A 25,337-nucleotide genomic window follows, 5' to 3' on the forward strand; every position below is an offset into this window, starting at 1 on the left:
TATTAAAAAATAGTAATTAAAAACATCACTAATAATCCTAATACACCATGCTGAACACAACTCTCACTCAAGCTGAGGGTACTCTACATCTTGCATTTGAAGTGTTTCAAATATTATACAAGAAAGAACATTAATGTGAGAGCTTATTACACCTGGAATAATGGTAGTCTCTGCTACCTAAATACATAAAGATAGACAATAAACCCTGCACTGATACTTACTTTAATATCCCAATCTTCAGCTGCAGTCCATGCAATATTTCAGTTACACCATATACATCTGCCAGTAGGTGATGCGTTGACACAATCTTTTTGGCATTAAGATGAGAGTAGTTCTCTTTCAGAAATGATAATCCACACATGTGTCCATTGTTTAACCACTCTTTATCATAAAGATATTTGGCACTCCACCTCTGACCTGGGGGGTAAGCAAGAAACAAATTGAGGGCCATCTAAAGCCACAGCAGAACTAGTCTTAAATAACTAGAGTGTTAAAATTACATGCTGTACTCTCCTAAACATCTCCCAATACATGAAAGAATGATTTAAGATCTTGTTATTAATACATTAAAATTTGGTTTTCCTGGATTAAGAGGAAGCTCTTTAAAACTCATAAAACCAAAAAATAAACCTGAAATCTCAAGTCCTCTCTAAATGGCATTTGAAAATAAAATCTCATCATGAATTTATCTAATTACTGCAACTTACTTTAAAGAAAACTAAGTTACCAAGAAAATGTTAAGAGAGTGGATTTTATATGGACATATCCAAACCAGAAAGTTTCAATACTGAAATCATTATCTATCTATCAGAAGCCAGGAGAAGGCTGCATGAAAAGCAGACATTTCAAAGTTATCTGCCAGCATTGCTCCTGCATTCTACTTTGAGATGCCTTTGTACCAGACACTACTAGACAGGGTATTGATGTAAGTGTACTTCTTGGTCCCCCATGCTATGGCAACATCCATAGTCTTAACCCAACAGGCATCAATGAATATTTAGCTACTTCTTCTATAGGAACCTAATAGCCATTTAAAAAACCAAAACCAGCAAAACCAAAACACCAAAACTCAGGATGTATAATGCTAATTATTCCAATGCTGCTGTTTACAATAAGGAACCCAGACAAACAAGAGTGACTGCAATATGTTACACTCAATTTCATATCAGACTATCATCATATACAGAACAAAGAATGGGTTGATGGAAGCCCTTCATACCTTTCAGGAGAATACCCTGTCTATCTCCTTTCTGCCCATTATCCCAATACACTTTAAAATACTGACATTGTGAATGACCTTTTTCTCCTGACATGGAAAGAAAAGAAGTAATGGTTAGGAAGGGAGAGAAGATAAAAATTAGGGAAGCAGTCTCTGCACAGCAGGGGATAATGAAGTACCTGGTACAGCGCAGGGAAAGAACACAAGACAAATTAGTTGGTTTTAATAAGAAGAACCTTGACTGCTCAAAGAGTGCACCGCTCTCAACTATCAAACACCACTCTACACCATCCTTTCGGATTCAGACTGGGGCAAATGGAAAAGTCACATCTTTCCAGCTCTATTTTCCTGAATTTTCATCTTGGAAATGACAAATCAGAACTGTGCTATTTTACACTCTGCAAACAGCTTTCAGATTTCATTGCCTAAATTCAGAACAAAAGTAAATTTTGGAATGCAGTCTCACTGCCCTTTAAGAAACATCTGGACTGTTGGAGGTTTCACCAGAAGACACGTATGTGCATTTGTAACAATTGGAAGAAAGTTATTAGTATTCTGCCTGACAAATTGTACTTTTTCTTCTCCAAGTAACTGCTAGGAAAAATGGGTTTATGGACAAATTAGAATCTTCCTAATCAAATGTATTCAGTTTAGAAGTAAACAGACCTTCCCTAATTCTTATCAAACTTACCCTAACAACCTTCAAAATGTGCTGTTTGTGCACTAGCATTTACCATTAAAAGTGCTAGATTTTTTTCATATTTCATATATTATTCCTATGTTTCATTTTCACATTTCAGTTCCACACCTTTATTTACATAATACTGGACAAACACAAACATATAAAATTACAGTTAATATTAAATGGCATCCTCAGCACCGCTGAGTGTACCACGGGAACTGGTCCTCTCTAAAGAGATATGTAAATGAACGGATGTGATTCCACGTATAGGCAAACAGAGTGCTGAACAAGGATGATTTGTTTAAAAAAGGCTTTTCAGACTATACCAACATAAAAAAGCACTAATGTTAAGGAGTAATTAAGTTTCAAGAAGTAAAGTGATGGTAATTGAGATCATGAATAAGATGTAGCATAGCTGCACAAGATGCTATTAACAAGAAAGTGTCTGCTCAGAGACAAACCTAGAATCACTTGCCCCAAGAAAATATGACGGATAACACAAAACAGACAAAGCTTTAACAGTTTAAGCAATGCACAACATCTCTCCTTAAAAATCCCAAGCAGACAGCTGCAGATAAAGGTGGTCTGCTCGTACCTGGTGGATCTCTGCAGATATAACAGATGTACTGCTCTGGAATGCTGTCCTCCAACAGTCCCATGCATACACTGTGCTGCCAACACAAGCATTCTTCACACTGCCATCAGGAACAAAACAAAAACAAAAAGAAAAACTAAAACTGAGATAAGGAGATTCAAAAATCAGAAGCTATTTCTTGTGGTCAAAATGCAGAGAATAGCAGTTTAACTTAAATAGCTGGTTTGAGTAAGATTATTTTAGTTGGGCAATTTGTGTTTGGGTAGGCAAAGACATCAAGCTAAAAAAGAGCTCTAGTTCTGAAAGTTACCTCAATCACAACTTCCAGACTGGGGGGAGGGGGGAAACAAACCATAGAAAAAGTCAAAGATATAATATTTAATAATATTTTATTACAAAATCCAGTATTTTAGCACCTAAATATTTAGTAGTGAAACATAAAACAGGAGCATAATATTACAGTAAAGTAGAAAGATAATGTAATACATTACAGCATAACAGTGAAAAGTAGAAAACTCTTCAGTTTAAATATATATATTTACAAAGCATCTCTCCAGTGCGCTAGAAAGATGTGTTTTTAATATCGCACCAATGGAAAATCTAAAAGAAAAAGAAAATGGAGAGAAAATGAAAGAGGAGAAACAAGAGAATAGGAGAGCAAAATAGAAGTGGTAAGACATGAGGACCTAGAAACAGCAAATTGGTTGCTCTCAGTGAGACAAGGTATAAAGAGGAAAAAAATCAGGCTGTCACTTGAACTATAGAAATGGGCAGGAAACTCCCATTTAAAAATACATTTCAGTTTCTCAACTCAGTGTTTGCCTGTGTCTTAAACATCTTCTGGTCCCTTCTGAAAGTCTCTCCTCTTTGCTTTGCCATGCTTTTGAGTATTCGAAATACCAAAATCACCTTTCCTCTTGTCATACTGCAATGGCTACAATTTCCTCCCACCTCTCTCCACAGGTTTCTACAGCATTCCATTTTTCCACATTATGACCATAGCCGAGCTCCTGCTTAGTTCCTCCAACACAGCAATGAATTTGAGTGTGTTCCCAGGACCAGCCTTTGTGTCTTTCATTTTCAACTCCTGTCATTTCCAAAAGACTTTAAGTCCATTAAGTAAGGATAGGCCAGCCATCCTTGCCTCCTTCAAATCTCAACTAAAAAGGCTCCATATTTTCAACAGAAACTGTACCACATTAATAGTTTAATACAAACCTGTTTTGGGGGGGGAGGGGGGGGGGGGATCTACAGGAAGTTCAAGGCTTTTTTAAAGTTACTGACAACCAAGGTCTTCCTCACTGTTAGTTGCATCTGATCTAATCACAGTATTATGAATTCCTTGAGACAAAGACTTTAAATTATTGATTACTAGATGGGAAATGCTCCCCTCATTGGAGTACAAATCAAAAAGCAGCAGGATTTACAATCTATCAGCACCTGAATGCTGTGCAGACACCGCATACTCTTCTTTCCTTTTTTTCTATACCAAGTAAAATGAAATTCTTAGTCGTTTCTAAAATCAGCTAGTTATTCTAGTTTGAGAAGTGCTATTCTGAAGATGAAGCATGCACATCATGCACACATCAAAGTTACTGACAATATTAACGTCTGTATAGTAGAGGTCCTGCATACAGCTGAGATATATTCACAGTAAGCAGAGCCACTTCTACAACTGGCACTGCAAAGCACAAGCGCCAAACCAGAAGGGCTGGTATAATCAAGATGGTTTGAGGACAGAAGCCGTGATTTGTGTGCAGGAAAGGAGATTTTATTCCAAATTTACTAACTGGCTATAAAGAAAAAAGTTACCTTTTCTTACAAACCTGTTCTACATATCAAAGTCTTAGAGAAAATCCATCCTAGAGTAATAGTTCTGCTTACACCAAACAGAGCAATGCCAAATGCAGACTGCAGAAATACTGTTAATTGTTCACTTCTATTTACAGCTCTCTATATAACTTGAGTTTCCAACACATCAAAAAGACACCTTCACAATCAAGACACTCATACAGAAAATACATCCCCAAATTTCTTTACCTGAATCATAAAGCCATTTTCTTCATCCAGTTCACAAATGCATCTAACAATTTCATTTAGAGCATCATCTTCATCCTGAGACTCTTCAAAGTTAGTTGAATCAAAATCCTGATTGTATTCATCACCACTAAGTAACAAACTCTCTGTAGAGGAATCATCCAAGAATTCCATATCTGAAAGGTCTAGTAAAAATAAACACGTGAAACTGTGAGTGCAGAGACACAATAGTTTACAGACATACAGGGGGGTCAGTCAAAAAATCTTAACCTTCATATAGCAAAATACTAGCATACTGCATTTCTTGATGAATTCTGCAAAATACCTTTAATGTGATCTCCTCAGAAGCAGAGTAACAACTCTTAACCGAAGCAAGTACAATGAAGAACAGCTTGAGGAGTGTAAGAATTCTAATTTAAATAGACGAAGTATAAATCAGTTACCATATTTAAAGCTCCAATCCCAAAGGCAGACCGAATTACTGCCTTTAAAAAAAATCTCTTTCTTAAATTATTAAACCTACAGATTGAAAGCTGCTGTTCAGCCAACCTACTTTCTCCACTAAGGTCAACAGATAAGATAGCTCTTGGATACTGGTATGATGTATTCTTCTCTGAGAACATACTGCGCAGAGTCAGAGAGCTCCCCGAGGACCGTGTTAATGGAGAGGAGCACCTGTCCAAGAACTCAACAGAGCTATCTTCATAATCTGAATAATCTGAAAATGAAATAAGTTGCTGTTACAAAAGTAAAGTTTATGACAACTGGAAAAAATATTAAGCGTATATTATTAATTATATAATATACATTCTTAAATTCATATAAGCATATATAATTTCCATTAAACTCAGCAGTAATGGATATCAACGTTGAGGTATTAGGATGATGAAACTGTAAATATGAAATGCAAAAGCTCTTCATAACATTTTATTTAAAAAAAAACTAGCATTAAACAATGAAGTTTAATAGCTAAGCCAAGTATTACCCATTTAACTTCTCCCAGCCCCCATCTCTGAATGCACAGATCCCTGTTCAACCCGGCCTTGAACACTTTCAGGGATGGGGCATCCACAACTTCTCCCAGCAGCCTGTCCAAATGCCTCACCAGCCTTTCACAGTAGAGAGCAAAGAGCTTCTTCCTGATATCTAACCTAAATCTACCCTCTTTCCATTTAAAACTGTTACCGCTACATTCCCTTGATAAACAATCCATCCCCACTCTTGCCATAGGACTCCTTTAGGTGTTGGAAGGCTGCTAGAAGGTCTTCTCACGGCCTTCTCTTTTCCAGGCTAAACAGTCTCTCAGCCTGTCCTCACAAGGAAGCTGCTCCAGCCCCGGTCATCTTTGCTCCCCTCCTCTGGACCCACTTGAGCAGGTCCATGTCTGTCTTATGCTGGTCAAACGATAATTAAAAGTAGCTATTTACTCCTCTTGGAACTTACTGCTTCAAGTATGAGTGAGTAATCACATTTCTACACTTTCATCCCAAACGCGGATGCTACCATGTGTATCTAGAGTTTTCTTGCAATGGGTCCCACAATATGCTTCTCTCCTAAATACCTTCCAAAAATCCACTCTTCATATTTACTTTCTCCTTCTGTCAAAACCAAATTATCTACCACATTTCCTAAGTATATCCACTGTAACAGAGTCAAATCAATGAGCAGTTGACTACTTCATGTTGCATTGCTGTCAACCTCACTGCAACAAAGAATAAAATGCTCATGTTTTACTCGCATGGCTTTCTGCATCTGGATTTATGACTGCTATGTGTTGGGCATTGGGAGGTATACAGTTTTCTCCTAATATTTACAAGCAGTGGATATGGCCCCTAGAAGTTGGAACTTAATCAGGGTACTTCTGCCAAGCTTCCGTTTAAAGAAAAGTTGGCAAAAAGTCCTCAACAACATAAAACCAAAGCAAATATTGGGCACAAGAACACAGCTCCGATGCTAATTTACAAGAGATACTCTAATAGAATCAGTTTGGATGAATAGGGTTTGCAGAATTCACTGCATATCAGAGCTGTAAGGAACCAGAGAACCAGCTGCAACCCAGACAACACAAAGCCTTAGATTCCCTGACCTTAAGCACTTTGGGGAATGGCCAAGTATCACATGCTCAGATGAAGCCATCAGTCCAACCAATCCCTTCCGAACTTTCCAAACTGTGCACTACATCAGCCTTTTCTGACAATTCATCTGCATTCCAGGATTCAACACCAAAGATGACAGATAACTTCCCCATTTACTCCTTTCTTTGGAAATACATGAAACGGAACGCTCAGGGAAACACTGTGTTCAAGTTTCCCTACTACAAAATATACTTTCATAGTTGTGACCTTACTTCAAATCTGCAGCTTGTTACCTATTAAAACCACTCCAGTCCAAAGACCTTTTTTCAAATCCTTCATCATTATTTTGCTTATTTTTATGCAAGTTCTTTTTTCAACACCTTTACACGAACACTCAGTCATAGACTCAAAGAACAGAGGACCTGTAAAACGCTGTTCTCACTCTAATCAAACTGCATTGAGAGTGCTTCCAGGGATACTGCTGTACACAAGGTGTTGGCACATTACTTTTGAACATCTTTCTAAACATGGAACCTGTGGAGAGTATTAACTCACTCTCCTGTGTTTTAATAATCACAGATGAAGCATACAGGACTGCTTCAGGTCTTGGGGTCTTTGTTTTATCTTTAGCTCTCGTATACCTAGCATTTTCCAGTATCTTCTTGAAAATACTTAGATGCCTGCCCAGTGCAAGTGCTCAGAGCCCCATCCAACCTGGCCTTAAATGTCTCCAGGGATGGCACATCCACCACCTCTCTGGGCAACCTGTGCCAGTATTTCACCACCCTCAAAATTATTGCAGGTCATATTCAAGCACTACACGATTTGGGAACATTTTTCATTTCTAGCACAAATTTTGGACAGAAAAAATGCATAACCAGTCTAAAGATCCACAAGGCATCTTTGAAAGTCTGTGGCCAGAAGCTCCTTTTAATTTGCAGGGTTCTTCCACATGCTCTTTAGGAAAAATTTCTAGGAAAGTCTTTGTATGACAGGATTTAAAGTTTCCCCTTCTCAAGACAAAAAGACAGAATGAGTCTGCATTTGCCCACGCCATTATTTCTACTACCATAATGTTGCAACTAAAGCTGCACTGGATGCTAAAAAATGTAAACCAAGGAACCTGTAATGTGATCTTATGGGAGATTAAAAGAACCAGATGATGTGGAAAAGGGGAAGAAATACAAAGAAACAGTATAACTGTGCTGGTCAGCAGGATAGTTACCTTTTTATTACAAAAGACAGAACACCCAAAAGTCCAATTTTTCCATGGAAATCATGCCAATGAGTTACAGAAGGGATGGAGCTAAAACTTGAAACCATACTTACACGAGCATGCTCAAACAAGCAGAAAAAAAGGCAGACTTGTTTCAAAGGGGTTTTGCTTTGTTAAAAAAGTAAAAGCTACCTAGAGCCTCGTATCTAAAACCCAAATTATTTTTGCCCCTCTGGGCAACGAAAATAAGAGAGAAAAGAAATAGATGAGTGACATGGTCAAAAAGTCAAAATAAGGAAAGTGAGATGAAGACAAATGGAATCACCATTTGTCAAGACCACAGACAAGGTTGTTGCAACAGAGATGCCAACCTCAACAGTTAAGGATTAACTGTTAAGAAGGGGCTGAATTTTATACAATAAACCACTAAAATTCAGCAACACAGATACTAGAATAATTTTAATGTCCAAACAAAATAGGCAGGGTGCATATACAGAGCTTCAAATGAAGAATTTAAAGAGATGAGAAGAGCAAGCACATCTTTTGAAGTAAAACCATCTATGAAGTATCTACCTCACATAAAGACAGGCTATAAGCACAAAAATGAGGCGACAGACATCAGTGTCCTTCCAATATTTAGCCCAAAACTTGTTCTTGGAATTTCTAAAATATGACATTCATAGTCTTTAGAAACAAACTTTAATACCTAATGCAAGAACTACATCCAGTGGTTTTCCTTATTTAGTAAAAGTAAATTGAACTCACCATGCTGTTTAGATTTCTTCTTTTTTTTCTTCTTCTTTTTCTGCTTTGATTTATGATCTTTCTCCTTTTTCTCTTTTTTCTCCTTTTCCTTTTCTTTCCTTTTACCTGAAATAGAAATGTAATGTTTTAACACAGCAGTATCATTCCACATTACTTGCTTCACTTGGTATAACTTAAACATGACATCCAAAATCAAGTATTCCAGCTGCTTAGTCTGATCAGAATGATTCCGTTAATTTACTTGATATCCTGGACATGTCTCATTAATTGCTGGTAGAATGGGTCAAAGGAATCTCTCTCAACGAATAGCACTTTACCATTTTAAGTACTTCCAACATGAAGTATCATAGCAGAAGAAGACATAGCAAAGCACACAAAGTAAGTGTCATTATTTAGGCAGTTTGTAACACTTGTTTTACTTACAGCTTATAACAAAAAGGCTCGGCCAAGAGAGAAAGCTTTCAAAAGAACAAAATCCCAAAGTAAAAAGATAACATCATCTGAAAAACACATATTAGGCCTGTTTCCTTTCTACAGGAAATCTCAGTATCACAAATCTGCTGATGCTGTCAGCACCTTTTACTGCATAGCAACATGCTCACAGAAAACTGTTCTAAAATTCATGATCCATTTTCTACACCATGGTTCACTTCTACCCACTGTTGGTATATGCATGAGGACAAGTAATTTGTCTCAGAAACATGCTATTTATCCTGTTAATTTTCCCCAGACAAACATCCCACAACATTTTCACTCCATCATCATTTTCTGAGTAATCAGCAGTGAGATAAATAACAAGAAAATCGACTTGTTATAGAAAATAAAACCTTAGCATCAGTATTTAAGGATTTCCTGCACACAAATTTGAGTCATTTTATCTTCTAAGGAAATACAGAATCCGAACTGCTACCTTGTGGAAACAAAGGAAAAATCACTTACAAGTTCTTGACCATCTTTAACAATTTTTCCTATTTTTTTCAAACACAGGATAAAACTACGGCCTTCTTAATTTATATTTTCTTTCAAGAATTGCCAAATGTTTTGCTACTAACATTGAACTGTTTTCTCCTCTTCCACCTCCCATCCCAACTGATCAGAACAAGGAAATAAAGGCAGCTATCACTTATGTAACTAAAAAGTCTTGCGTTTTTTAGCCCAGGTCTCTCACAGGTCCTTCCAAACACTTGTTATGGGCACTTTGATGTTCTCTTGTACTATAAACTTATCATATATACAAAACCTGGTTTTAAGACCTAAACAATTGAAGTGCAGCTGGGCCTAGGAAATACTTGATGCTTTTACATCTGCTCTTCACAGACATCAAGTGTTAAGAGAATTTTTCTTTTTTTCCTAATAATATTATTGCTCCGTACATACCATATGTTGAAGAACTTTTCTCTTCCAGTTTCCCTTTTCTCTCCATTCTCACAGCACCTGCCAATTGAAGAAGAATATATGACGTAAGTGCAATGTCTGGCTGATGACCCACTTTCTTGTACAAATCATTAGATCATAAAAAGCCCTAATGGTACATAAGAAGAAACATACAGACAATATTTTTCATGCCACTTTAGAATTACTTTTATTGTCTAAAGCACTGGAAACAAAAAGTATTGTAGTTTACCAACTTCTGAATGCTTGTCCTTCTCAATCATGTTCTTTAATATTTGCTCCTTCAGACTCTCAAAACTTTTCTCCTTTATGGGCACAGAGCACTGTATCTCTGTCCCTTCAGAGCTCACTGATGTGGAAGACCTCTTTTTTTTACTATTCCCTTTGGGTAACTTTAGACTATTGGTTAAAGGCATTTCCAGATGCAAGGCATGTACATGGGACGAGGGTGCTGAAAACAAGAAGACAGATTTACTAGGCATTCCATAAGGATTGTAGCCAGGTCACTGGCTGGGTCAGATCACTGCAATGTCAAGTATCCGTAATAATATCATCACACGCAACATATAATTACTGCACATGAATGCCTAGGTCTTAGTCTTACATACAAGAAAAGACATGCCACAGAAAGTTTCTTTGCTTTGGAATTTGCACTCACTTTTAAACTACTTGCACTGTTTAAACTGTCCTTTTGCTGCTACATTTAAGCCTTTTTGTTTCCTTTTTATTTCACTGTAACATAAACCCACATGAACAGTAAGTGTTGAAGGTGCTGACACCGTCAATATCTTTTAAGCTAACACTCCATGATATGAACAGTGAAACTAAGCTTTGGTACGTTTTTAGTGCTATAAGATTTACACTTCCACTTACTGCAACTTTCATTTATTTAAATCATTCACTATCTTTCATGTATGTACTTAATCCATTTGAATTATATGCAAAATGCTGTGTGATCTGTCAGAATCCAGCATCATATACTGACAATTCATATCTTGCACTATTCAGAAAAGCTTATTCAGTGAAATATTTAGTTGTTTTTTAAATCTTTGAGATGCAAATTAGGAAATAACATGGCAAGACAAAACTCAAATTATAATTTCATTGCTAACATTTATAACCAAGTAGGACAATGAAATTGTCAAATAATTAAACTAGAAGAAGAGTTATTTATAAATAACATTACTAAGGTCATTTAAGACTCTACTATTGTGTTCATCAACATTCTGAGCACTTCAAGTTTCATTTAAATGTAAACTTCATCAGACCATTGAGACCATTCACCATCACATTTCAGGCCCATGCCAAGGACATACTGTACAAAAATGCAGCTCTGCAGACTCATAAGGGGCTCTGGGTTTTGAATGTCAGCTGTAAACACTAGGAGGCACCAGTCACCTTTTGTGTATCTCGACCTTAGAGCCCGACAGAAGTACCTACATGTAAAAAAACCCTTGTGGGTTAAAGCACTGAACCAAAAATGTCCTGACAAATACGCATGAGCAGTCAAGATATTGCAAAAGACAAAATATGAACCTGATCTGCAACGGGTTCTTTGAGCTTCCCCTTCTTTTCTCTTTTTAAAAAAGTATTCAATAATAAAACAACAAAAAAGCATTTAAATAAGCACTCCTAAGGTAATTTAGTAAATTCATCAGTCAGAAAATGATTCTGGGGAAATGGCAAGAATATCTCAGAGCTGATTCTGACAGCAGCCTTCCAGGCTTGGACAGACCAACCCAATTCTGCTATGATTCAACATGCAAGCTACAGGAAACTTATTCCATCTCCTAGTCAGCTGTCTCAGTCAAAATGCCAGAGAGAGAGAATGCAGGAGCAGCAAGAGCAATGGAAAGTGGTACCTCACCTACCACATCACAGAGCACATTTAAATGCCAGATGTTCCCAGCTGCAAGATGCAAAACACCACCATGCTAGGCAACCCAGCCAGCAGCCAAGAGCAGCTGCTTAGTTCGATGTGCTGGCTTCTAACATGAGACATAAGCTGCATGACCACAGTTGAGGCTACGGAAGCTTTTCCACTATCTCAAATCAACCACCCCATCTAAGACTGTAATCTTTCAGGACTGGTTTGCTATTCAGGCTCTTGCCTTTGCCTGTATTTCAAGCAGACTTAGCTTGATGGGATACTTATCACTGACACAAAACACTATCCAAATTATGCTTTTCTTGGGTTTCCTAATTAACATTTGTCTCTGTTACAGGAATGAACTGCTCTGCCATCTGTGGAGCATCAAGTATATTTTAGCACCTCAGTAAAAGAAAAGTGACATTTCTTCACATCATCATGCTATCAACGTCTTGTCTTGTTTCTAAAAGGAGCACAAAAGGATCGCCCAAATGCACATAATTTGGTTAGGTCACTGCCATATTGATGAAAAGATGTGAGAACACTCCATCCAAACTATCTCAAGGGAAATACAGTCTCAGTATTAGATGAATCAGTATTTAAACTTCATTACTCAAAAGAAATCCTGACCTCGGATATTCAAATATGCTCTGACAGCCACAACGCAAGAAACTTCAGTATCTCAGTTTTCAATACAAGCACATCTGACAAAGTAATAGCTAGGAACTAAATAACTGAGAGAATATTTATGATGAGCAGAAATCTGCTACAGTCACACAAATATCCACCTCAACGACAGAGCTCACCAGACCGCCTTTCTATAGTAACCTGAAAAGAGAAGTCACTGTTGCCTGCATACACTGCATTGTTATTCTTTGCTTCTACTTTTATGAATCCAAAATCATTCTAGATTGAGAATCTCAAATTGTCAGGTCCTAAATAAAGTGTTAAGACTTGCAAAGTCTGATTTTCAATCACTGTGCCTTACAAGTAACCACAAAATTACACAAAGCAGATAATCACAGTCTTAAAGGCAAGTAGCAAATACAGCAAGAAGAATATCAGTTTATAAAAGATTTCCTGTATGGCATTATTACCATATTTTTAACTGTTACTTTTAATTGCAATTTTATTCCTTTCGGAGGAGTCAAGTCAGCCATCTCCCACACAGTGAAGCGTGGGAGCTCTGCAATTAACACTCGGCAGAGAGAAAGATGCTTAGAGATTAGACTTGATAAACTACTAATTATGTCTAATTATGTTCTAATATCAATTCCATCACTGGAAGACTGATATCAGATTGAAATTAAATGCAAACCACAGCACTTTCCAGCCCGGTTTATGACACTTGCCCGGTGCTACCTCTCCTGGTCCGGCATGGTGAAGCAACACAAGCCTAAAGTGCAAGCACAGCACAAGACACGGTGCTACAAGCGCAGCAGCACAGATGGGCTTTCAATGGGACTGCTTATTTCAGTTCAGCAAATTAAACTGTACCAATGTGAAGTGCCTTATTCTGTTGCACGATAGTCTGCTCCATGGCTTTTGATGTTTCAACTTTCCTATTAACAGACATATCACAATCTGCTTTAAAACTGAACTGAAATCATAACCTGACCATCACAATTCATGGTTCTATCGTGATTAATTTTCTGGTTTGAATTCCCAGTGCGTAGGATGAACTTTATATCCGAATGAACTTAAAATACATACACAGATTAATACCAGATCCTGCACAAAACAGTATCTTTAAGAACATGGAACGTTCTCCCTTGCCTTCAGCTAACTACCAAAAGAATAAGCTGGGAACTTCAGGATGGAGATTAGAATGGCAGATATTCAAATCAGGGAGCAAAGCCAACTGTCAGTGGGTATTTGGGGTAAACAAAGGGCTCTAAAGTAACAAGAGCTTTAGTTCACAAGACTCTATAGATACCTCTTAAAAGCAGGATAACCAAGAACACTGTCAAGAGTTTACTAAAGAGCAACTGATCTCATTTTCTGACAATTTTGTTCAACAGCCATTTTTGTTCCTGCTGCAGTGAACTCATCCATGAAATTATGTAAAAATTTATGTTCCTTCCTTTTAGTGTAAGTGCAAATTTCTCCTGTATAGTTAACCTAATGTTACCCTACCAGTAAAATCATCCAAACTGAGCTAGAAGAAAGAACAGCTAATAATAGTTACATTGGTAAATGTAACTATTTCCTTTCACTTCAATTCTAAAACCCAGACTGCTTGTTGCAATTCTGTTTGCTCAATACATAACAGTTAAACACAAATGGTATAATGTTACAGAAACCAAGAAAGACTATCACAAATTTAAGGAGAATTACTACTGCAGAAAGATCTGAACTTCATGAAGTTAGAACTGGATAACTGCAGTGTTCTGTGTGTATTTCCCACTGACTGGGATTGAAACGCTATGAGAAGCTAAGTGACAGGAAGGACGGCTTGACAAATGAAAGCGAGGACTCTTAGCTATGTGTGGACAGTATCAGTTGATCCCAAGTAAGCCCATACAGCAGTGTAGGCAAGCAATATCACTGTTCAATAATTAGCTGGTAGTGTACCAGTGCCTACCAATATACACAGTACTCCCAGGTAGCCTGTGAACTGAAGGAATTCATCAGTGTTGCCTTTAGAAGATGACAAGCTGCTCATTTTGAGCAACGATTTTGAGATCTATGTGTTAATGAGCTGCCAGTTACGCTTCCGCACTTCAGTGCGCCTCATCCCTCCCCTCTGGAAACACCAACTTAGTATCCTTTGCATTAAAAAGTCATTGAAATACATCATTTTCAACAACATAAAAGTTATTTTTTCAACTGACTCAACTGATAGCCTCCATTAGAAGTCTAAACTTCCAAATCCACAAACTGCATCTCTGGGTCTAAAACACTATGGCTCTTTCACAGAAGGCTCAGTGAGCATACACAGGCTGTTCCAGTCTATATACTTCTGCTACCTCCCTAACTTCTGAACATAGCTACAGTTACCTACTTCAATGATTATGAAGACATGAAGTCTAATGTAAGTGCACATGGCAAATTCCATTGTGTTGTCAAAAGCAGACCTGTCCAGACTGTCAATAAAAGCCAAACAGTAGAACTGTCATAAAGACACTTTAAATAGTTTGTTCAGATTTTTAAAAAACAGTTGCAGAATAGTCTGGATTTTACACAGAGTTCTCAAATTATAACAGCTAGAGTCGCCGCACCTTGACTAAATAATGCAATATATTAAAATACACTTAGGCAGGCAAATATTCCTGCTTAATGCAAGTTAACTTTTCTCAGCAATTTCAAGCATTAACAGGAATGAGAAAGGAAAGCATCTATTGGGCACCTCTCCTTTATATATTAGTTTGCCATTGTTTAAACATTGTTTCATTAGAAAAGTAGTGATAGAGTGGATTCTATTAATTCTCCTGAAGCATGCAAGGATTTGTCATAATTATGGGTGCTTAAGTAACATGACTTGAGAATCTGTGCTATGTCAAAAGCAGAAAGATGCCTTCTAAAGCAGATAACACAAGAAAAGCTACTCAAAAGTGCAAAGTAACTTCAGAGGTTTCAAACCTGGGCTTAAAAGTTACATTTTAGTTTTTCTTCCTGTGAGAAGACTATGAGACAAATGAGTTTCACCAGAGTAAAATGACTGATGTGAACCCAAAAGACACAGGAACTTCAGTTAGAGTCCTAGAGGCACTACTGACAGAGACAGCTAGCTCAAAACTGAATGGTTTAGTGGTGGACTAGGCAGTCCTAGGGTAACGGTTCCACTTGATGATCTTAAAGGTCTTTTCCAACCTAGCTGATTCTATAAAATCTCTGAATTTAAGATATCAAACTGCTTACATTTGTCTTTCAGCCCACAAAGTTTCTCCCACTCAAGTGGATGCTGGGCTGCATCCTTCTGAAAGCTCTTAAGATTTGGACAATAAGTCAGTAAGTATGACAGCTCAAAACAGTTATATAGATTGCATAGAGGAAAACTGTAATATGTGAAAATTAGGAACAAAACAGATCTGTCTGGATGGCGAAAACCCAGAAGACAGAAGGTAGTTGGCAAATCAGTTCTTTGAGAGCTGTTAAAATCACGTTGATCCCCAAAAGCTCCACTAAGCAGTACAAACTGTATTCACCAGCATAGATTGCAAGTGCTTCCATCTTCCCGTTCTGGGGTTAAATAGTAATACCAGATAATTCTGTTAGGGAGTGGTTTCCTCTTACACAGTGTGTGGACACGTCAAATGCTTCAGAGTCATAAATAAAGGTGGCTATAATTGAAACATATTATTTCTTTAATTAAAAATTCAGCTGTGGGTGAGACCAAGACAAAGCTCAACTAATAAACAGGTACAAGTGTACTCATAGATGCTGGGTTTAGAACCAGCTCCCTCAGACTACAAGCAAATCCCATGATGGGAGCAGGCATCAAAATAAATACCTGTCAGCATTACCAACTCCACACTAAATAATCCAGAAAACATAACAGAAAAGGTAGAAGTTAAATTCCTAGTAACTGAAATCAGTTCTAATAAACAAGAAACAGATGGTAGTTGGATGCTGTTAGTTTCTTTTACAGTCGGGTTCTAGGAGTGGGCAAATATACATCTCCCAGAAGCACTTCTCTTAGTGGCACAAGACACAGTAATTTCCCCAGGAATGTGCAATTCTACTGCTATACAATGTAACAAAGGCAAATGAAGACTGTCACATGGTTTGAGTAATAAGTTATTTTTTCTTAAAAGCTTAACTGGAATCTCATTAGAAATTCCCATTGCCCTTATTTTGACAAATTAGTTTGAGAGAGTAATAGATTTTTCTTGAGAGACAGAGAGGATAATTACAATCATCCATTTCAATCTACACAATATCGATCCAAGAATCCCACCCAGCTTTTGCTACACCAAGTTAAACAGCTTTGCTACAACGCAGTAGCTATTTCACTACTGAGTCCTATTTTTTGAAGTGAAGCAATCACCTTAACAGTGTCAGTGTGCGCAGGCACCCAAGCAGGGGCTATACATACTAAACAGTGTACTTCACTGCTCTAGTGAGCACTGCAGCTTAATGCAAAGCTGTTATTCCACCCCCGAACAAGACTAAGTTATAGTTTGACTGCCATAATTACATATTTAAAGGTAACGTTGTCGTTCCTTACCATTGATCAGATTAACCAAAACCTTCCTCAGCAAGGTACAATACTGGGATTTTTTTCTCCTCTTACTTTATTGAGCTATCTTCTCATTTAAATGCAAAATCACAACAACAACAACAAAGAAAAAGGGCTTGTGAGAATTCTTTCTCAGAAGCCAATTAAAAATGGTATAATACTCACATAAAAAAAAAAAAGAAGACTTACTTACGGAAAAAGTATATGGACATCTAACATACACTGGATGAAAACAACCAACTTTTAGGGCCTGCAAACCACTTTATCAAACACACACACCGCCCACACCCCCCCCCAAATCTCTTTATTGCCTCTATCCACGTAATTCACTTAAACCACAGTAGTCAGGAAGCTGTTACAAACTGAGAGGCAGCACAGAGTTCCAGTACTGGGCCCTATGCTGACTTTGTGAGGGTGAACCAAGATGACATAGATAAATTTTAGGGTATTTTTCATAAATATTTTCAAGTAACATTTCATAGCAAGCAAATAACAAAATTTCCACTGCAAACAGAAGCAAAGGTAGAGGAATGTTGATAGTGTTTGAAAATGCTACGAAGTTTTAAAGATGAAGCCACAGAGAAATGAGCACATCTTGATTTACTGTATGTTAGTATGTTAGTAACTTCATACGTTATTTTTGCAAGTTTTAATAAAATCACATCTTTTCTAACTAAATACTGCTCTTTATATTCCATAAACTCAGACCCTCCTTAAATTGTGTTAGAAAAAAGTGCTAGTGCAGCTCAAAGCCAGTGGAAGATGAATATGCAGATGGAGAGACCCCAGGAAGAGTTGCAGGCTTGCACTGTTTTAACCCTACATCTATAACCTAACTGGTTGTATACTGAATCTCTTTACCTGACGCTGTTGTAGCTACTCTTCCATCAGTTACTGCTTTGGAAGAAAGATATGTAATCATCTGAATATCTTCCTTGTCTTTACTGGGATATTCATTACGGAAAGTGGATTCTGTGGATAATGGTGCTGTAACTTCCGAACTACGGCTTAAATCAAGAGGGAGACATGGTCCACGCTTCTCAAGTGACATATGAGCAACATCAGGTACTACACAAAAGAAAAAATGTAGAATTAAAAAAGATACATAGGTCCAACAAACAACAGTTTGGATTGCAGCGTTACATAACATAGGAACAGCATTCAGCTTTAGCTACGGTAAGTCAAAATATCCCATTAGATGAAAACCATGAAAGGTCTCATTTTTATGATTCTATTTCTCTTGGGCAGTTCTTTATTAGATTAAGATACATTACCCTCCAATTTTGATGACTGTTGGTTTTGACCACTGATGGAGAACACTTTTCCATCAGTAACTGAAGAGGGAGAAGAAACTTTTTCTACAGAATCATCAGGCAAGGAGCAAGTGGCTAAACGCTGTGATCTTCTTCTCCGTTGGCTATGTTTGTAGGATCTAGGGGAATTCACTGGCTGTGATGGACCTAAAAAGAGATCTTTCAATGTTCATGAAGCAGAGAGATATACCATAATCTTACCGCAGTATCTGAGATCTAAAGATGGGGAGTGCTTTAAATAGCTCTTATTTGCAAAGCTGGTAATCACAGCAGAACTGGCAAAAGTAATTAAAAGACTGTGAGTACCAGGAGCAAAAAAAGAGAGTTATGCTCAAGATATGAGTCTGCTTTTTGTTTAGTATACATTATTAGGGCACCTACTTCCCCACTGATAAAGGCTGTTGGTTTACAATAAGCAACCCCCCATATAACCCAGGAGATCAGGCTACTTATAATGGAAGGGGGCAATAGGATTTAACAGTAAACAGAACATATGATCACAGTTAAGGATCTAAAAAGTCATGGATAGTGTTAACATACAACTTAATAAAAATAATCAAAAGCAGTGGTTAATTTTATATCCCATCTCCTGTCTTCTGCTAACCTGATATCAATACCCCAATTATATGTCAAGTACACACTGCCAACGCATTGTGTTGGCACAGTGAGAAGGGTCAAGAACCTTGTACTTAAAAATAAAGGAGGGAGGATTGATACAGGTTAATATAGGCCTGATTCATTAAAAACAAAAACACCCACACTCCCCTACCTCTCCAATTTCACAAACTTTTGCCTTATTAAAGCATTTAAGTCATTATTCCACTGTAAATCACTGTTCTCTCCTTTTCTTAAGCACTTTTTAGAGTCAAAGGTGTACAAATTTAAAAATAAAGAGACAGCAAAACAGAATTTCCTTTACAGATTGTAAAAACTCAGAAGCAAAAGACTAAAAGACAGCACTAAAAAGGTCTAAGCTATTAATTAACCAAGTTTTAAATTAGCTGATTTTTAAACTATTGCTACAGAGAAGTCTAATCTAACCCAAAATACAAACATGCTCAAGGAAAACTACTCACCACTGGTTTAGGGATGGGGAGGGAAGCTGTATACAAGAAAGATTTATGGGGACAAAATACAATCTATACCAGTGCATCCTGAAAAAATAAAGATGGCTGAATTTGCACCCCTCCCACTCCCATTCGTTTCAGGCTATATGTGAGAAAAAAATTAACGAAACTTATCTCTTAAGAGAAAATATCATAACAAGGCTGGGGTGGAAACAAAAGATGAAGGTTTAATCTTCCATCCTCAATCACTATTCTAAAAGTGAAACAAAAATGTAGCTTTCAACTTAGTGGAACACACATTTATTTTCATTCTTGGACTCATCATTTAATGTTCTTCAGGGCAGAAAGAGCCTGACCCTAACTAAGCAACACTAAAAACCTAGTGTGATCTCGAAAAAAGAAATAGGAATATTTTAATATTGCCAAAAAAAAAGCTTATTCAAGGATGCAGCATAAACCTTTCCCTGTTCTGCTGATAACCAGTACTTTGGTCCTTTGCAAATCGGTCACACGTTAAGAAGCTGGACACCCATGGTATTAGTCTGAGACAAAGAAACCCCACCACAGATCTTGAACCCATCTTCTCTTTCACGTCATATTTGGAGGGATTATCACCTAAGGTGAAGCACACCACAGCCAACAGCACATTCAGCCTGCTGAAGGCGGGATTTCTCAGAGAGGGAAAGGTCCACAACCAAGGTGTATGTCTTTTCTTTTTAACGAATCAGGCCCCTTCAGAAGGGAGGGTTGAATTTTCCTCTATCACTGTTAACACTAACGTGGAGATTTAAGGGGGAGGGAAAGCCAACCATTAAAGCCACAACTATAAATGTATTATTTAAATGTCTTATTTACAGTAGAGTAATTCAGACGCCTTATTATGTGACTTGACTTTTAAAATACTGAGCTACCCCTAATGCTCCCAACTTGGCCCTTTAATTTAAAGCAGATTCATTTTTAAAAGCAATAGCCATTTACAACCAAAAGAAAAGTCTGTAGATCTCTTATAAGTAGTTACGGTATGGTTTTTAAAATGTCTGTGCTCACTAGTTTTATTTATCACAGAAGAAGGAAGCTGAGAGACCAGCGTCAAATCCTCGACTTGTATTAATTCTGGGGAAAGTGGTGATTTAGGGGGCTTTATACACCCAGAAGAATCTCCAGATTCTTGTTTGCATTTCTTGCTGCGAGCCTTTCCTGAAGACAAAGTTGAGGATAACAGTGCAGGTTTCTGAATGTTGGCAGAACTGCTAATATCAGCTTCATTTTTTTTCTGACTTTGTGGTTTAGGTGAAATCTCCTGAATAAATAATAAAAAATTGATACTTTTATTTCAGTTTCTTCGCTGTAGTTCTTGTATTCTATTTTGATCTTTTTAAAAGCAACTTTAGTATTCAAAACACATTTTAAAGCAACACTATTTTCAGTACAAATGAAAGCTATTTAAAATGCATCACATTAAACTCTCGCTTGCAAAGGAGCACTATCAAGTATTTTCAGTATTCAGAACACCCTAATTTCTTACTATTTCTAATACCTGCATAAAAGCCTGAAATCAAACAGTTTTCCTCTACTCCCACTTAAAAAATTCAACACGGACTTCTTAGTTTCTCTTTCATATTCGGTAGACCAGGACTGCCAGTGCTTCCTCAAAATATAACTTAGAGAACACTGGGTTTCAAGTGTACAAGTACACTGATGTACAATCAGAGAGTATCTCGAGTTGGAAGGGACCCATAAGGATCACCGAGTCCAACTCCTTGCTCCTCACAAGACTACCTAAAACTAAACCATCTGACTGAAAGTATTGTCCAGATACTTCTTGAACTGTGTCAGGCTTTTGCGCTGCTATGAGCAAGCAATCCTCGTTCAGAAGACTGCAGTTCTAAAAGCAGATGCTAAGACAAAAAGTTCCTCAGGAAAACTAAACACAGATGTAATTTTTAGAGCAGAACCTGAAAAAGTTGATAATGCTCCTTTAAGGAATAGCTAAAAACAATAAAAAGTTTCCAAATACTGAATACACTCTCACACAACCCCTTTCAGTGCTGGGAGTCTGGATTTCACCACATTATATGTTTGTGCAAAAACAGGAAGAAATCACAACTTCTAGCACCACAGGGTTAGACAGTTTGCTAACTGTTGGGAAAAATGAGCAGATGAAGAGTTAAGACAGTTTCTGAAGGGGGGGGGGAGAGACAAAAACAAACACATAATGCAGCTTTCCGATTTCATCAATTTTCATCCTTCTTAACACATGTACTGAAGTATTATTTCAGACAACTAGCATGCATTGACAGACATTAGCATTATAGATTTTTTAACTGCATGTTCTTCCTACTTGACTGAATAAACTGTGCATGTGTTACAACCTGCCCAATAATGGCAAACTACAATATCTGAACATAATTTCTTAGTTTAACTTTCTTGCCCCAGTTACACCACACAGCACTGTACCATCTAATAAAACCAGAACAAAGTGGAAAGACCAAAGTAGAAAGATACTTCTAGAACATGTGCACCACTTTATCCAAACTAAAAGGTCACACTGATGATTTGAGGGTATTATTGGGTTTTGTTATAAATCATAGTTTTATTTTCCACTGGAACTTTCCATGTTCCAATAGAGAAGAAAAAAAATAAATGAAAAAAGGCAAAACAAAAAAACACAAGTGCACATTCTATGTTTGTAGAAGGGCATCCCTGAATGCTGCATGAATAGCTTGCTGGAAGCATCATGTAAAGATCCGGTGCAAAACATCCCATTCAGCAGGCATCAGTTCTACCTTGAATAACTCAATTACACATGGACTAAATGCAGTTTATTCCATGAACTGTAGAGAATACCTATGCTGGTTATGAGAGGTATTACCAGAAATTAATTAGAGTCGTAACTTGTAAATAAACAATTTTATTGGTCATCTTCACAGATGTGAAAGACATTACTACAGCATCCATTACTTTCAAATTACAAAGTTATTTAAACAAGATTAAAAAAATTAAATTAATATTTTGATAAGGTGCTTAACCTCTTAACAGGACAACTTAACATTAAAAACCTTAATGAAATAATGTTATTCAACTAATCAGGTCTTGGTCAAAAGGAAATATAACATGACATACCCTAATACAGTTAAATAAACTATCTGCAACTAATCGTCTGAGGTTTTGGGTTTAAGACAACTGTAAACTAAAAAGATATAAATAGAAACAAAATAAATTTCCATCAACAAAGTCAGTTTTCGGCTACTGGCCTGAATACTTCTACCATGTTCTGTACGACAGTATTAAAAAACCCTACAAGATATTTTACCCATTCAATTTTATAGCAGTGGCAGACAAAACCTCTAAGGAATGTCAGCTTTGCTACTGGAAAACTTTTTGGGAAGGTTTTAACTCGGCCATTTTAATTGGAGTATGGGAGGAACATAGTGAAAAAAGCTTCAAGCTCAAAAATTCTCCTCCCCACAGTTAATCATGGAAATGTTTGTGAGGTTTCTGGTTTTAGTTGGAAGCGAAGGAATAGGACAATTTGGGATTTTCGATGCCTCTTTAAAGGAGCTTCCTAAGTATTTCCAAAAATGAGGTTTTTCAGACCATTAGCATGTAAACAATCACAGAGACATCTTTTGTATATCTAGTCAATAAAACAGAAACAGCCGAGTTACTAAGAAGTAACAAAAAGTGTTTAGTAAATATGCACTGTAGTTTATACTGTTGCATACACAGTCTATGTAAACCACAAAGTCCCATTCACCACAATGGGATTCTGCATGGTAAGATTTACATTGTAATGATTCTTCCAAAAACAACATGCTGTAAGCCATTTCACAGTTTTTTGCACATTGAAAATATCACACACAGTAGCAATAAAAATCATAGCATCTTTAATATGCAAAAAATTTGAGAAATGGAATGTCATGTCAATACATTGTAAACCTTTATGCAAAATATCAGTCAATGCATTGACACCATAGTGGCTCGGTTCGCCATTACAGTGACAGCATTAAAAACAGAAAACCATGTTCCATTGACAAGACTCGCATCCAATGCGGTGCCAATGGAAAAAACCACAGCAATGCAATTATATATCAGCTCTAAAGAACCAGTACAACCAAAATAGCTAATAAGGGTTGGGGTAGGGACTGTTCATAGAGTGTGCCGGGGCTTAAGAACAGAAGTGCTCTTTTAAGAATTGCGGGCAGCAAGGCTGGTTTATACACATGCTGCTGTTAAAGAAGAATGAAAATGAATACAAAAAAGCTGTATTAAAACTACATTAAGGCTCTGATTTAAATCACTGGAAAGCAAAGATGTCCTGAATCAAGACTACTTGTTCATCCTTAGCTTGCTTTACCATGCTTAGGCATTCAGCCCTTTTAATATGCAAGATAATGCACAACTCGGAGTCAAGCAATGCCTGAACACAATGGAATAAGCCAAAGATAAAATGGCAGCCTTCAGGTCCTGCAAATATGCAGGTTTAAAAATCAGACCCTTAACATTATTTAAAAGTTTCCTTTTTGTATTTATTAAAATACACACCCTTGCAAAATGTATGGCTCATTGAGCAGTTCGTAAAACACATACAAGCCTACAACACCAAAATCTTAACAACAGAAAAGAAACTTCTTTTAAAAGAAGTTTACAGGATGTCAAAAACCCTGTTGCAAACACAAACTTAATTTGTGTAAGGGCCTTTTCCTAAGCCAGTCATGGCTCCAGCTATAAGACTGGACCTTGGGTCACTGGTCTCCTCACAGTTGCTGCATCGAGACTTCATTTTTCTCCGTTTCCTGGGGTTTTTTTAAGGCCAAGTTGGACAGAGCCTTGGGTGGCATGGTTTAGTGTGAGGTATCCCTGCCCATGGCAGGGGGGTTGGAACTGGATGATCTTAAGGTCCTTTCCAACCCAAACCATTCTATGATTTTATGATTCTCTAAGTTTTCTAACAAAAAAGCTCATTATTGAAATTCAAGTCAACACTGTGTTTAGAGACAACTAAATTCCGTCCTTCTGGCTCTGCCAGAAATGTAAACACAAGATCAATTTTCAGTTCCCTGTTATACCTGAAGGGGTAAATTTTAATGTTGTAGGTACTACATCTCCATGGCACACTCCAGTGGGAACTTTGCAAAAGAATCAAACTCTACCATTTCATACCTGCTCCAGGACTGGAGCTGTTTCTTTGTTGCCTTCCTTTTTTTCAGCACCATCCGCAACAACAGCTTTGGATGCCAATAAACCTTAGGAGAGAAGTTGCAAAGATTTATAGTTAGAAGCAGCTTGCAACAAGAATCTGTGGAAAACAAAGCAAAACCAATAAGACAAGAAATATGAGCTGCTTATATCTACAACATAATTCCCTCTGAAACAGCTCCCCATAAAACTGAACACGTTAAATTAGAAGAAACAAAAAGGTGAAGGTCATTCCCATGATGCTGTCCTTTCACAAGGGGCACTTCTCTGGCATTTCCACTGAAAAGACGAAAATCAACTTATAAATTGTAAAATTATGCCTCACCATCATTTTACAGCCCAAGCACTTGGGCTTTTAAACCAAGCCTATGATATGTAAGTAAGTTTTGAGGGATTCAAATTATTTAGAAGACTTTGCTATCTTTCCCCTTTCTGGTCTTTAAGAAAATCCCATCAGAAGTTGTATTACTACTTCTTAACACATACAGACCTTTCTTAGACAGAATGCAACAAAGGTTTTAATATTCCAATTAACATTGTCAGCAGTGGAGTTCCCCAATTACCTCAATAATGACACTGCATTGGGAGCAAATACATCAGAATCTGTCACTTCATTAATGAGCTCATACTATACCACTGTTACTACAAGAGGAAATCTGTAAGGCACGAGACAAACTCTGCTGCGGGCTAAGAGTATAACAACAGCTTCAGTTGTACTTCACACC

The 25,337-nt window shown here is 37.3% G+C and overlaps 1 protein-coding gene across 4 annotated transcripts in view; it reads right to left on the reverse strand.

Annotated features, from left to right (window-relative positions):
• LOC133266489 (PHD finger protein 20-like protein 1) overlaps positions 1-25,337 on the reverse strand; it is a 212,559-nt gene that overhangs the window by 165,288 nt on the left and 21,934 nt on the right. For 2 of the 4 annotated variants that reach the window (XM_061447707.1, XM_061447705.1), the window contains exons 9-19: positions 24,577-24,659; positions 20,461-20,713; positions 18,308-18,493; positions 17,895-18,101; positions 10,214-10,432; positions 9,967-10,023; positions 8,590-8,694; positions 5,087-5,251; positions 4,537-4,718; positions 2,497-2,596; positions 222-417 (exon numbers count right to left, since the gene is read on the reverse strand). In XM_061447707.1, the coding sequence (XP_061303691.1) occupies positions 222-417; positions 2,497-2,596; positions 4,537-4,718; positions 5,087-5,251; positions 8,590-8,694; positions 9,967-10,023; positions 10,214-10,432; positions 17,895-18,101; positions 18,308-18,493; positions 20,461-20,713; positions 24,577-24,659 (1,753 nt within the window). The remainder of the gene's footprint in view (positions 1-221; positions 418-2,496; positions 2,597-4,536; positions 4,719-5,086; positions 5,252-8,589; positions 8,695-9,966; positions 10,024-10,213; positions 10,433-17,894; positions 18,102-18,307; positions 18,494-20,460; positions 20,714-24,576; positions 24,660-25,337) is intronic. The other 2 variants (XM_061447708.1, XM_061447706.1) reach the window with 1 other exon arrangement.

The sequence above is a fragment of the Pezoporus flaviventris genome, unplaced genomic scaffold (assembly GCF_033815535.1).
Source record: "Pezoporus flaviventris isolate CSIRO_AGI_PZ_B2104156 unplaced genomic scaffold, CSIRO_AGI_Pfla_v1 ptg000007l, whole genome shotgun sequence".
In the NCBI taxonomy this organism is placed as follows: Eukaryota; Metazoa; Chordata; class Aves; order Psittaciformes; family Psittacidae; genus Pezoporus; species Pezoporus flaviventris.